Source organism: Pholis gunnellus (assembly GCF_910591455.1).
Source record: "Pholis gunnellus genome assembly, chromosome: 3".
In the NCBI taxonomy this organism is placed as follows: Eukaryota; Metazoa; Chordata; class Actinopteri; order Perciformes; family Pholidae; genus Pholis; species Pholis gunnellus.
Window position 1 is genome coordinate 2,987,954 of NC_136529.1, and position 13,338 is coordinate 3,001,291.

At 41.2% G+C, this 13,338-nt stretch overlaps 1 protein-coding gene across 1 annotated transcript in view; it reads left to right on the plus strand.

Moving 5' to 3' along the window:
- The window catches only part of nfasca (neurofascin homolog (chicken) a), a gene marked incomplete at its 5' end in the record, with an annotated part of 58,089 nt that overhangs the window by 11,841 nt on the left and 32,910 nt on the right, over window positions 1-13,338 (plus strand). Inside the window, 10 exons of the mRNA XM_079183379.1 lie at window positions 1,178-1,374; window positions 1,779-1,901; window positions 4,555-4,725; window positions 5,160-5,207; window positions 9,474-9,585; window positions 10,107-10,291; window positions 10,374-10,505; window positions 11,197-11,340; window positions 12,061-12,172; window positions 12,302-12,468. Of these exons, the coding sequence (XP_079039505.1) occupies window positions 1,178-1,374; window positions 1,779-1,901; window positions 4,555-4,725; window positions 5,160-5,207; window positions 9,474-9,585; window positions 10,107-10,291; window positions 10,374-10,505; window positions 11,197-11,340; window positions 12,061-12,172; window positions 12,302-12,468 (1,391 nt within the window). The remainder of the gene's footprint in view (window positions 1-1,177; window positions 1,375-1,778; window positions 1,902-4,554; window positions 4,726-5,159; window positions 5,208-9,473; window positions 9,586-10,106; window positions 10,292-10,373; window positions 10,506-11,196; window positions 11,341-12,060; window positions 12,173-12,301; window positions 12,469-13,338) is intronic.

Below are 13,338 nucleotides of genomic sequence, written 5' to 3' on the forward strand. Positions count from 1 at the left end.
CTGTCATGGGGCAGTTGAGTAACATAAGATGGCAACCACGCGACAAGCAAAGGACTTTCACATTTACCGGTTGTTAAAACAATTAAGAGTCCATGTTAAGCTGTTGGTAGCCCAGCGGGTGTACCTCATGCTTAGATAACTTTTTCCATGTGGTCACTAAACAAGTGAAATTAACAAGTATACAACTATATACACCTTATTATTGATTTATTCCATCAGTCATCATCACATTAGAGTCCTATCATATGCTACACTACCCTGAAATTCTTTTTAACAGAAACTGTTATCATTCAGCCATTCATTTGAGCTTTTTCTACTCTGCTGCGTTAAAACTTTTCCTGCAGATTTAAAACCCTGCCAGGAACGATTGAGCTGCTGGAAGGGTTTACATGTGAAATAACTGTATAATCCACATATCTTCACTCCCAACTCACCAAATATTGACACTTGGAGTGGCACTATGCTTCAAAACTACTTGATGAGGTTATTGCCGTTGGTTTAGTACGTAAGTCAATTGTGACTTTGGTAAACACGGAACATGAACAGCAGTCTCCTGGGTGAGAGTCCTGTGTTTGTTTGTCCAATCTAAACTGAGTTTCTCGCTCTTCAGACAAGGTCAATGGATGGGTTTAGTCAGTTGAAAGCCTGGTGGTTCTCATACAGACGCTAAAGGGGCCCTCGGTGCGTCGGTGTCAGACGCTGAGGGGAACTGACCAAGCATTGGTGTTTCGATGGGTTGAGGGTGAGAACGGGTTGGTATGATGTCAAAGTTATTTTAGCTTGAGAGTATAGTTGCATGAAGGAAATGTTTTTATAACCTTTCACTGCTTGAGAACACTTAACTCACTCAACCAATACGAACTTCTCCAGTCTTATTTAACCTTTTTTAGATATTTATAGTAGTTGGATATGTTGGTTGTAATGCAATAGAAGGTATGGATAGTTTCCATTGGGTCAGCTTTCAGGAGTGTTTGCTGACTCATATCAATGTCCTGTGACATGTGGTTTTAGGGTAAGAAGACTGATGACAAGGGAATAAAAGTTGGTTGTCACCAGAAAGACTGTATCAAAGTCAAAATGAGCATTACATAAAGAGGACATCAGTAGAATGAACTTCAGTTCCAGGGATCAACAATGTTATAACACCTACCCTTTGATCCGTTGTCTTCTGGCTCAGGTTCTCATGGCGAAGGAACGGGAAGTTTTTCAACATTGGGAAAGATCCCAGGGTGACAATGCGAAAACGCTCGGGAACTCTGGAGATCGGTTTCCGTAGCGGAGGACGACCAGAGGACTATGAGGGGGAGTACCAGTGTTTTGCCACTAATGACCTCGGAGTGGCTCTGTCAAACAAAATCCTGCTCCAGGTCTCCAGTAAGAATACACAAGAACACACACACGTCATTACACAATATTTAGACATAATGTACATTAACATATCATAGGCGACAAAGACAGCATTATGGTATCTCACATAAAAAAGAAGAAATGCAACAGCAAAGTGATTAAATGCTTGTTTCAATGTGACTGTGCTTGCTTGAAATAAACTGGCGACCACAATTAGAGCCCTACAATACAATACAATCATTTGTGAAGAATAGCAACAGTTCGTAGGAGACTTTGCAGACTTAGTCTGATGGACAAAATCCTATTATTCCTCCCTCACCTTAGTTTGACTGAAATTCTTGTCATGTATCATTTCTCACATCTCTGTCTCTTTTTCTTCCTCCCCTTTCCCTCCACCATCTACTCCCATCCCCCCTGTCCCCGTCCTCCAGAGGCTCCTCTGTGGCCTAAAGAGGTGCTGAAGCCGGTAGAGGTGACTGAAGGCACCCCGCTGGTTCTAGCCTGCAACCCTCCACCAGGCCTACCTCCTCCTTTCACCTTCTGGATGAACAGCGGTGAGCAACAATTACACACAAGTATACACACAAGTACACAGAGTGTATTTCTCTACATGTAGTGTGTTTTAGCTGTGTGTCGCTGATGATGGAAATAGAATAGGAGTAGAACTGTTTTCCGTGGTCATTTCACTAGTACAAAGAAAGTAGTGATTATTGTTCATTGTTATGGTGACTACACACACAGTGGAGCTGTAAAGAACAGCTTGCTCTGAACAGCTCTGGAAACGAATGGGTGGCTAGTTTGCTAGGTAGCTTGTCCTTCCCCAGAGCAGCAGGTTGTGAGGCCAAGGCCGTTAGACTCAACGCTACCGCTGACCACCAGCACGCTGTTCGGCTCATGCAATGAGTAATGATCAAGCTAGTTGACGAGCCAGCTGTACGCTAGTTAGCGAGCTAGTTTGCTAATACACCCATGTTTTAATGCTACACTGTTTTCAGAAAATGAGCCGGACAAAACTATCACTCATCTGGTGATAGCAGTGTGTGGATAAATCATCAGAGAGTCTGTGACTTGCTGTAAGTCGGTTTAGGTAATACAGAGATTATTACGCTACAGTGGTCGCAAAGGCAACGGTACACATAAAAATGGCCGCCGCTCTGACCATCCTGCTACGTTGATTAAAATGGGAGAGTCGGTTCTATTCCTATTTTCCTTATACGGTCCTAATACTTTCCTTCACTGACATCACTGTATTAGCCAGTAACAATGACTCCCACATTCGTCTACCAGCAGTCTTATGGTAGACTTTGACATGTTATCGATATTTTTTACAATGGTGCAGCAGAAGACGACTGTATCTTGGCTTTTATAGTTAGAGGGAATGAGAGGTGACTTATGACCTTTCCATTTTCCACAAAATACAACTTTGTGTAAAAGAATTGTTCCTGATCAGCTTTCAGGCTGACTGCATCATTCTCATGTTTACTGCCTCAAGTAAAAGTCAATTATCATCCGCAAAGAACAGCAACCTAGTCCCTTTAATGTGAAAGGCTAGAGGTCTATCAGGTCATCTAGAGACAGGCTTGATGTCCCTCTTTTCATAGCAGTGTGTCTCCAGTGACCTCTGAGCATACTGCTTTAATTTGGGCTTTTATTCCTCATTCTCTCTCAGCTTCTCTCTTTCAGCAGTTGGAGGGAGATTTTATAGTCTGGAGCCAGTCTGGCATCCTTTCCTCACCTCTCTTCTTTGCACTGTACGGTCCTTCTCCCAAGTGGGTTACGCCGCAGTACTGCTGAGTGTGTGTGTGCAGACCTCCATGAGGCCAGAAGCCGTTTTACAGCCAAACAGCAACGCTGAAAAAAGTACCGTAGTCCAACAACATTGACTGAATGACTTGAAATTACTAAAATACCTGGAAATTGTTTGAGAAGAACATTGCTACAAAACTATTTTTAATAAAATAAAGATTTCCTCCCTAGTTACAGACGTAGATAGTGCAGCTGTTGGTGTCTCATATCAACCACAGTTCATCAGCGTGTCATGCAGCCCAGACACTTTAACAAGCCAACGCCTGATGAGGACTGCTGGCCCGGCTGCTGATTGGTCCCGGGGCATTTTCTTGACGACCATGCGGCTCACGTCAGCTGGAGCAGTTAGAGTGTGGATGACGGTCCGTCTGGACATCTGTGTTTGTGGGCCGCGCGTTAACGTTTGCCTGTAGCTACTGTAGGATGACACATCAGCTCACCAGAACAGACACTGAACTGAGTTATACTGTATGTGAAAAAAGATATATGCATCTAACAATCTACAGGCTAGTGGTTGGATTCTTTGATACAGGATGTGGGAGATAGATGGTGATGGTAGCATTAGTATATATAGCAACAGCTATAGTTGATATAGGCCTGCATTAAGAACTTTTTAGTATAAGTTGTGAGACTTGAAATAGGCAGATCAAAATCAAAGCAGTAGTGGCAGAGATACCAGACTTATAGTTCATAGTATGGATCAATCTACAAAAACACTGGATGCTGCATTTCCCATAATGCAATTGACTTTTTTCATCAGACCCTGCATGCCTGCTGAACGCCCCTCTCTTTCAAAACTCCATGAACTACAAATTGAAATTTGTAGTTCAACCCATAGGTTTTGTATAAAGAACAGAACATACAGAACATTTGAGTAAAATATTATAATAATAATGTCAGTCAAATTCATCTTTTTTTTTTTGATTGAAATGAATTACACGAACCATATCCATAAAAAAGGGTGATTTTAAGAGGCGCTGGACTGTTTGCACAATGTTAAATGTGTATAGCAAATTATACATTTCCAAATATGATTACAAAATGGCAAATTATTAAATCCCAAATATTCAGAATGAAATGCAAATTGATAGAAAATAGCCATGTGTTCTCATCAGAAAACAATTAACGACAATCTATGATTTTCCCAACAATAATGTGTGTTAGTCCTGAAGTCTTGTTTCATTACTTATCCAGGGTGAAGAGTCTTCAACTTTATATTTAAGTTTAACATTAAAACTGCAAATCCTCATGTCTTCACCTCAGTGTTAATGTTAACATGCGACTACTAGCTGCTACTTACGCTGAAGAATCTATCAGATCAGCTTGTTCATGTGGTTTCATTCTCTCTCTCTTTCCGTTTCCCCTCTGTCCTTCCCTCTGGTCACCTTCTCTGTCTTCCAGCGATGACTCCGATCCCTCAGGATAAGAGGGTGTCCATGGGTCTGAACGGAGACCTGTACTTCTCCAACGTCTTGACCAAAGACGCTCACACCGACTACAGCTGCAACGCTCGCTTCCTCTTCACACACACCATCCAGCAGAAGAACCCCTTCACACTTAAAGTCCTGACTAGTGAGTCAACAACAACAACACACACACACACACACACACACACGCACACACGCACGCACGCACGCACGCACACACACACACACTTGCAGATCCCATACTGACTTTGAGTTAAGTAGTCATTTATTCTCTCTGTTCTCTCTCACTGTCTGCTGTGACTGTTCTGATCACACACCAATCCAACCAATGGAGTATGACTTGTCCCCATCTAGAGGTGATGTCATGACATGACATGAGAAGCATTCAATCATAACCTTTAATGAGTGTTTTTCAGGTTACTGCAGAGAAGAGAAGACAATAAATATTGGGTTATCTGATATAATATGAAATATCTTTCTTCTGATGTGACCGTGTGTCGTGGTTCTGTGAGTGTGTCCCATGTTTGGACTGATGAGCCACTGTGGACACTGTGTGTGTGTGTGTGTGTGTGTTTTCAGAGGAGCCGTATAATGACACGTCTTACAATGCCACTGACCCCTACGGTGGTGAGTCACTTCCTGTCCTTAGTCAAGTCCCACAGTAACACGGCTAGCACACTAACCTGCTAGCTCAGTGAAGCTCAAGTCATTACTGACCTCAGCCTGACCTTCGACACACATTTAACCCCCTAACTGCTCTCTACATGTGTAGAATTCACCAAGTGGCTGCAGGAGGAGAAGTGAGTGTTGGTTGTGCTTCTTTAAGGTATAAATCTATCTTATGCTGCCGATATTATATATTTTTTTATTGGATCCTTATCAATAGAGAAAAATCACAACATCTACGTGAATTCAACCACATTTAGATCATTCAAAAAAATAAACAAAACAACTATTTCCCTTATTACATCGAACTAATATCACATAACCTAGACAGGAGACTGGAATATGAGACTTGTGAGCAACAATATTAGAATGTTCTTGAATTGTTGCTTCTTACATATGAATCAAATGTTCTCAGGTCAGTCTGGGGGCCATAGGATTCAATATGTTCTGGAAGGTTTGGCTGACTTCATTTACAGATGTCAGTTTTTTCTGCCACTGCTTCTTTCTGTTCTGTTATCCATTGTGAGTTAAAAACTGAAAGTTTATTTTTAGCGATATTTGAGGCTTGGTAAGCATTGGTTTTAATGTCACTGAAATGTTATTATACGTAGGCTCCATAATATATTATTGTCAGTTTTACCATTCACTTACATATCAACTCTCCAAAAATACATCCTCAAGAAATCTGCATTCTCAATTATGTTTTGAGGGAAAACGTATTTTCTCCCAAATTATAGTGGCAGTTCTTTACTCGTGAACATTGTAAATTGAAACAAAACAAAAAACTCAACAGAACTACTTGTTTGGTTTTTTCACAAACATCCCGGTTTGGCTTAAAATATGTAGGTTAGTTACGTTATTGAAATTACGGACATAAATTTAGATAATTTGATGTTGACTTTTGGATTTATTGGGAACACACACAGCGGCTCCTGGGTGAAAGTCCCATGTTTGTTTGACCCTTTTCAGACTTGATTAGAAATGTATTTGAGCTACGTTAAAAAAAATGCGTAGGTATTTTATCGGCTGTTTAAAAAATAGGTTTCTCTATAAACATTATTGAGAATGCAGTTTTGCTGTACGGGAACGCACATTATAAGAGACAGGACTAAACTGATTGAACACATTTACCAGTCATTGGAACTTTTTATTTATTTTTTATTTACTATTTATTTAACTTTATTTTATTCCCATTTTCAAACAAGAAAAACATACTGGTAGCTCTAAAAACATTGTTGAATTTGTGCTTAAACCACAGTAAAACCAGTGTTGCAATAATTGAGTTTCAGTACTTTAAAGACATGTTGAGTCATCCTATTATCTAATTATTATCTATTATCTAAGCATTGACCATAATTGAATTAAACCTTGTAGCAGTCGATGTTCTTCACATTTCAATCTCAAAAGCTAGTGAGGTAAACAGTCTGACCTCGCAAGACATAGTTTACACTGTGTTTTTAAGATATGTTTTAGATTGAAGCTTCTGCTATTTATGTCTAGATGCAGTACGTCCCCCCCCAAAAAAAGTCCTCCGAGATCAAACATGTTTTGTTTTTAAGTGTAGTTTCCATGAGAATAAAATATGTTAATCCCTTTTGCACATCTTGCCACATGCCAACTTTTCACTGAAACTCTATGTCAAATATAACTGACAGAGATGAATTAATGTAATATGTTGCAGCAGAATAGAATTGCTCCTGTTCAATCGGTGTAGTGTTTGTCAGCTGCTCATTAAATAAAGAATCAAACCAAATTCAACGTCGGCGAGGAGAATGAACTGACTGGGCCAGATGTCACATCCAATAGAAGACTTATCAACATCTTTCTGACCCTAATATGCACTCACACAGTAGAAATAAGTATTCATGTCATTTAGTCCATAATCAGTCTATTCCACCTTTCAATCAGTGTTAAACGATCACACGTAATGAATAAACATATATTAATTAACACACAAATTACTCTTAATTCATATGTATTGCACATACAGTATATTCATTATGCTATACATATATTGAATGAGCCCATAGCTGGAGGGAAGAGATCAGCCAAAGTGACAACATATGTGTCAGTGGCTGAACTGGGGGCTGATGTGTCCCTAATGGGAGAAGATGCTCCCAGTGTCAGACCAGGCTGGCGGCTCCGAGGCCCCAGTGGGACCCCGAAGAGGCTCCAGCTCAGAGAGGGATTAGGTCACATGATGAATATTCAGTCCAGATTTACGCTGTGGTCATTAATAATCATATATGTATGGAAGTGAGTCTGCACTCAGACGCATTTCTGAGTGAGCGTGGGGGAGTGAGGGTCTGTAACAGCTGTCGAAAACACTCACACGAGGCCGTTATCACACACGCTCATGCACACATGCTAGCTATTTTATTTGTAATCTCCTACAGATGCAAAAACAGAACTCAAATTTTTTTGTGAGTGGGATTGAGTCTAAAGCTGCAGTGCATCCTGGGAAGCACTGCCATTCTCCTCAGCAGGGTGCTAGCCATGTTAGCCACATCTCCAGGTAGCTCACTGAATTGCCGTAGCTGTCACTATAGTGAGTGTGCACATAATCACCTTGATCATGTCTTCTGTATGTTTCCTCCTCTTCTTATTCTTCTTCTCCTCCCAGTTTCACTAACAATAGCAGATCCTCCTTCGACAGCCACTGGACAAGCTAACCGCTAACACATGCTTTAATCCCACACAGATCTGCATCACAAAGGAGGCTAATGCTAATTTAATCCCACACACTTCTCAGCATGCTGCAGCTCTGTGCTGGCTGGATTCTATGTCCACACTGTTGGCAGCATTTGTGTTGGGATTGGATCCGACTGGAAATGTGCTCTCTAGAACTCTTAAGTAATGATGAAAGAGCCAGAAAAATCAGTCTGTGTAATAAGGTTTAAAAAGCAGCAGTTGTTTGAATTGGTTTATTCGGTGGTGTCGTTTCAAATAATTACCAGTCAATCAACATTACCAATGCTGCATACAGTGGATGTAATACAAGGTTGGCCCGAGACTTTAGGAGCACTAAGCACAATGTCATCCTCACAAATGTGTCCAAACCAAAGTGTAACTCTAAACTCATGCAATTTAAACTAGTATTGCTGGACAGATTTAATAATTCTGTTTTATTACAACTTGGATCTTATTTTCACAGGGGAATAAACATGGGCAGTCAGGCAATGATATGTGGAATTATGACCTAAACTGTCTGTTGTAATATCCATCACAGTTTACAGACATCAACTTTCACTCTCAGTTTGAACTCCAGATTAAGAGCCGGAGAAGGACAGACAGAGGAGAGGAGGAGAGAGAATTAAGTGTAAGAAAGTAAAAGAAAGGCTTTACAGGTTTAATTCCATTTCACAAAATGAACTTTGAATTATTTAAATGTAAAGTGCATTAATAAACAATAATACAGAGATGAGACTAACTTCTCTTGTTGGGCTTGCTGAAAATTACAGCTGCAGATAATATCAGGGTTTACAGTTTAAAAGGTCTTAACATGTTAACAGCACTGAAAGCAGTTGAAGAGAGTTTATTTGAAATAAACGTGTTTGAGCAGAAAGCAGCTGACCTTCAAGCCCTTTGGACAGTTGAATTATCAGTTTGTACACTTAAAGTTAGTTAAACTAACACTTAAAGTAGTTTAACGAAGAGCTGAATATAAAGCAGTTGAAATAAATGCACTTGTATGGCACACCCACATACAGAGTATAACAATGAAAAGATAGGTGACATAATGTTTGACACACTTAGTTTTGTCACGAGTGTAGTTTATGTGAAAGGTGAGTTCACGTTAAACTACGTGCCTGATTAAAGTGCTACATGCGTTTGGTTGTTGAAGTATACAAAGACAGCACTGCTTAGCTGAACTGACTGTTTGATTAATTAATGCTCAAATGGTTTGTTCACAATTTGTGTTGAAAAGAAACAAGCTGAAGCAACACTGATGCCAAACTAACCCTCGATTATTTTATAGAAACCAGAGGTTTAATCCCCCCCAGTCACTGTACTGTGTGTGTGGATTATTAAAGGCCTCACAACCTAAAAGCCAACTCCAAACAATACCAAGGTTCTGTTCTAAAGGCTCTCTAGTTCCTGTCCAATGCTGCTCCTTGCTTTAGCCAAGCCCTGATCTAGCCCTGCTAGATTCATGTGGCAGTACCTGCAAACAGGATGTTCAGCTCCTGGTTATGTGTTAACCCCGCCCCCATTCCTCGTCCGCAGGCCGTAAAGTAGCCGAGTCCACGCCGACCTTCCTCTCACCCTCAGGGACTGAGAGCTCCAAGATGGTGCTACGGGACGAGCAACTGCTGCTGGAGTGTATCGCTGCTGGACTGTGAGCTCTCTCACACACACACACACACACACACACACACACACACACACACACACACACACACACACACACACACACACACACACACACTCATATCAGAGATACAAACTGCATAATTCAGACACCAGATGTTTGATTTACATTTGAAATAGAAGAAGAATGAAATGATTCAAATCTCCATGTAGTCTATGTCCCCTCTGTGATGCATGACAGGGAGAATACTCTTAGAACTTGGATGCTGAATTTGTTCTTCCTGTCCAGCACCAGTGACCCTCGATCATTATAGAACCCCAACAGTGCAACTGGGCTCTGAGTATTGACTTAGTATGTGTTCCTTTGGTCCCTCTGAAGTCTACTCAGTAGTTGGACTGAAGAGGTTTGAGCTGTAATTTGTCAGTCCATAGTATGTTCAGCTGATATTCCCTGATCAAGTTCCAATAGTGCGGGACCAACCTTTTAATAATAATAATAATAATAATAATGAATGACAGTGAGGATTTCCCCTCTTTGTCCCTATACAGTCCGACGCCCACTATCAAATGGTTTAAGAAGGGTGGGGACCTGCCAGGGAGAAAGGTGAAGTTTGACAACTACAACAAGACCCTGAAGATCATCAACGTATCAGAGGAGGATGCTGGGGAGTATGTATGCATGGCTAACAACCATCTAGGCAGCATACGCCACTCCATCTTTGTCCAGGTCAAAGGTGAGGAGGTGACACTGGTTATGTGTTTCTACAGATGTTTGTGTTTGAGTCCGTCGTGCTCATCTGACTCCGTGTTCCACAGCGGCTCCTTATTGGCTCGACAAACCCTTCAACCTGGTGCTCGCTCCGGAGGAGAACGGCCCTCTGGTGTGTCGGGCCAACGGCAACCCCAAACCCAACATCCAGTGGCTGGTCAACGGACTGCCTATAGAAAGTACATATTCTGTCTTTCTTTCTTACTATCTATCGGTCTTTCTCTCTTTCTGTCTTTCTCTCTTTCTTTCTATCTATCTGTCTTTCTCTATTCCTTTCTATATATTCTTTCTTTCTATCTATCCATCTGTCTTTCTTTCTTTCTTTCTATCTATCTTTCTTTCATTCTTTATCTTTTTCTTTTTCTTTGTCTGTCTGTCGTTCTTTCTTTCCTTTCGTTCTGTTTATCTTTCTTTCTTTTTTTGTTGAATGTTTCCTATTCATGATATAATATTGTGATTATTGGGCTCTATTTAAACACAGTTTTTCAGAAGATGGCTTGATGGATGTTCTTATTAAAGATGTTCTTGTTAAAAAGCTCTGTGAGTGTGAGTGGTGGGACATATTTAACAGTATGGTATGATGAGTGTCTATGTTATAATAGTGGCCTGATTACACTCTATACTACGGCTTTATGTCAACCAGCTTTTCTGACTAATCTGTTCTGAATGTCCAGATTTCAGTAAATGAAAAAGACAATGAGGACCTGGTACTGTTCTTATTTACTGGAGTCTGTAGCAGACTACTAAAGTAACCACTCAAATCAAATCAAATTAAATTCAAATATTGTCTTCACTAGACATCCGTGTAAAATGAATTCTGTAATGTTCCTTATTCTTGCTATGTGTCTCTGTCCTCTCCCCTGACCTCAGGCACTCCCCACAGCCCCAGCAGACAGGTGCTCGGTGACACCATCATGTTCCGCTTGGTGCAGATGGGAAGCAGCGCCGTCTACCAGTGCAACGCCTCCAACCAGCACGGCTACCTGATGGCCAACGCCTTCGTCAGCGTCCTCGGTGAGATACGGAGGAGGAAGTCCATTTCAAAAATGTTTACAGAGCAGTGGGTGTGTTGCCCATCTGTCTGTAAGCCTTAGCCCTCGCCTTGCTCTACAGCCATGAATTATCTGTGGAAATATGAATGCAAGGCCATTTGGTTTAAGAATATTTCCATCACCACTGAACCTGTGCATGTTTTCCTTTAATGATTAGAATGAACACAAGTCGATAGTCATCCACACACATTTTCATAGCCTCTTGACACTTTTTACATTCTGTATAATCAGGGTTTGATTGATCTAGCAGGCTTCCATGTGTACATGTTATGCTAAACACATCATGGACTCATCCCTGTACTGGACGTCAGCAGATTCAATTTCTACTAATAATGAATATTACTGTGAAATACTCTGGATAAAAAAGCAAACATGCTTATCCTAAAGTATGTGAATACACTACTATTCAACTGTAACCAGTTAAAATTTGACATTTATAATTTTTAATTGATTGCAAATGAATTCTAATCTAGTAAGCCTTTTACACAGAGGATATTTAAACATGTTGCAGACAGATAATAAAATGAGAAGGCTGAATTCAATGTAGCTGCTTCAGTACCAGTTATGGTGCACGTTAGCTGACTGTCACACTGTCACAAATATTAAAAACGCTGTGACTCGTGCAGAGTGCTGGTAAGTGATGTAGTGGTGAAGGCGTCATCCTCTGTCCCTCTTTTTGCAGACATGCCTCCGAGGATGCTGGGCCCTAAAAACCAGCTGATCAAAGTCATCGAGAACAACCGCACCTTCCTCGACTGTCCCTTCTTCGGTTCTCCTCTGCCGGAGCTACGATGGTGAGCATCGACAGCTCTAATACTGGTTTTGGCATCAACCTCTGTAAAGCCACATCTGTGTTCTTGAGCACAACATTCATACAGCTATACTTTATCATTCATATTCCCCTATGCTTTCTGTGCTTGCAGGTTTAAGAACGGACAGGGCAGTGGGCTGGACGGAGGTCAGTACCGCGTTTACATCAACGGCACCCTGGAGATCAAACGGGCCCGAGCAGAGGACGAGGGCACCTACACCTGTGTGGCCAACAGCATGCTGGGCACGGCCGAGAACCAGGTCCGCCTTGAGGTCAAAGGTCAGTCATTACATCTCTGTTGTACAGGGTGTGCTGTGAACAGCGAAACTGAAACTTAAAGTAATGTTTCAACTCCAAATGAGTTGTTATTACATCATGTGCAGCATACATTGTGCAACAATCAGCTCCAACAGGGTTTATGACGTTTTACATGGGCTCCCATTGCATGTCACTTTGTGTGGAAGATGTGAAATGATTTATTTTCCTCGTGCCAAACAGCCTGCACTGTTGGATCGTGCCTTTAATTCAACTTCTGACTACTAACAGTTACATTTGTATTCAAACTGCATATATATTCCCATCCTAGCATTCAGGGTAGAGCTGAACTGAAAACTATTTAAACAGGTGCATTCATCTGTCAAGGCAGTGAGATACATTTTCATTCGTCAGTATGTTTTGTCAAGTACAATGGCAAGTAGAGATCCTCATCGTTAGAGAGCATCCGTTAGTTCATTATGTGTTAGAAGAATCTGCTGCCGAGATTACGTTCAGTTCCCCCGATCTAGGAAGTGGGATGTTCTTACTCTGCACAGCTGTTGTACATGGAGGGTGGATGGACGGACGTACACGCTAACCCTAACCCATTTACTACAAAATGGATTTGCCAATGCAAAGAAGTTGTGTATGGATGTCATTATGTCTCTGCACCGTTGACAGCAGTGGCAGGAGGCATAATGACATCCATTCAAACAAAACGTATTTGTACGTCCGTCCATCCATACGTACTGTCCGGTCCATTCTCGTGGACGTGATATCTCAGGAATGCTCAGAGGGAATTTTCTCAAATTTGGCACAAAAGTCAACCCGTACACAAGGAAGAACTGATTCCAAAGGTCACGAAACACGTTTTGGGTCACTACTCAAGAATTC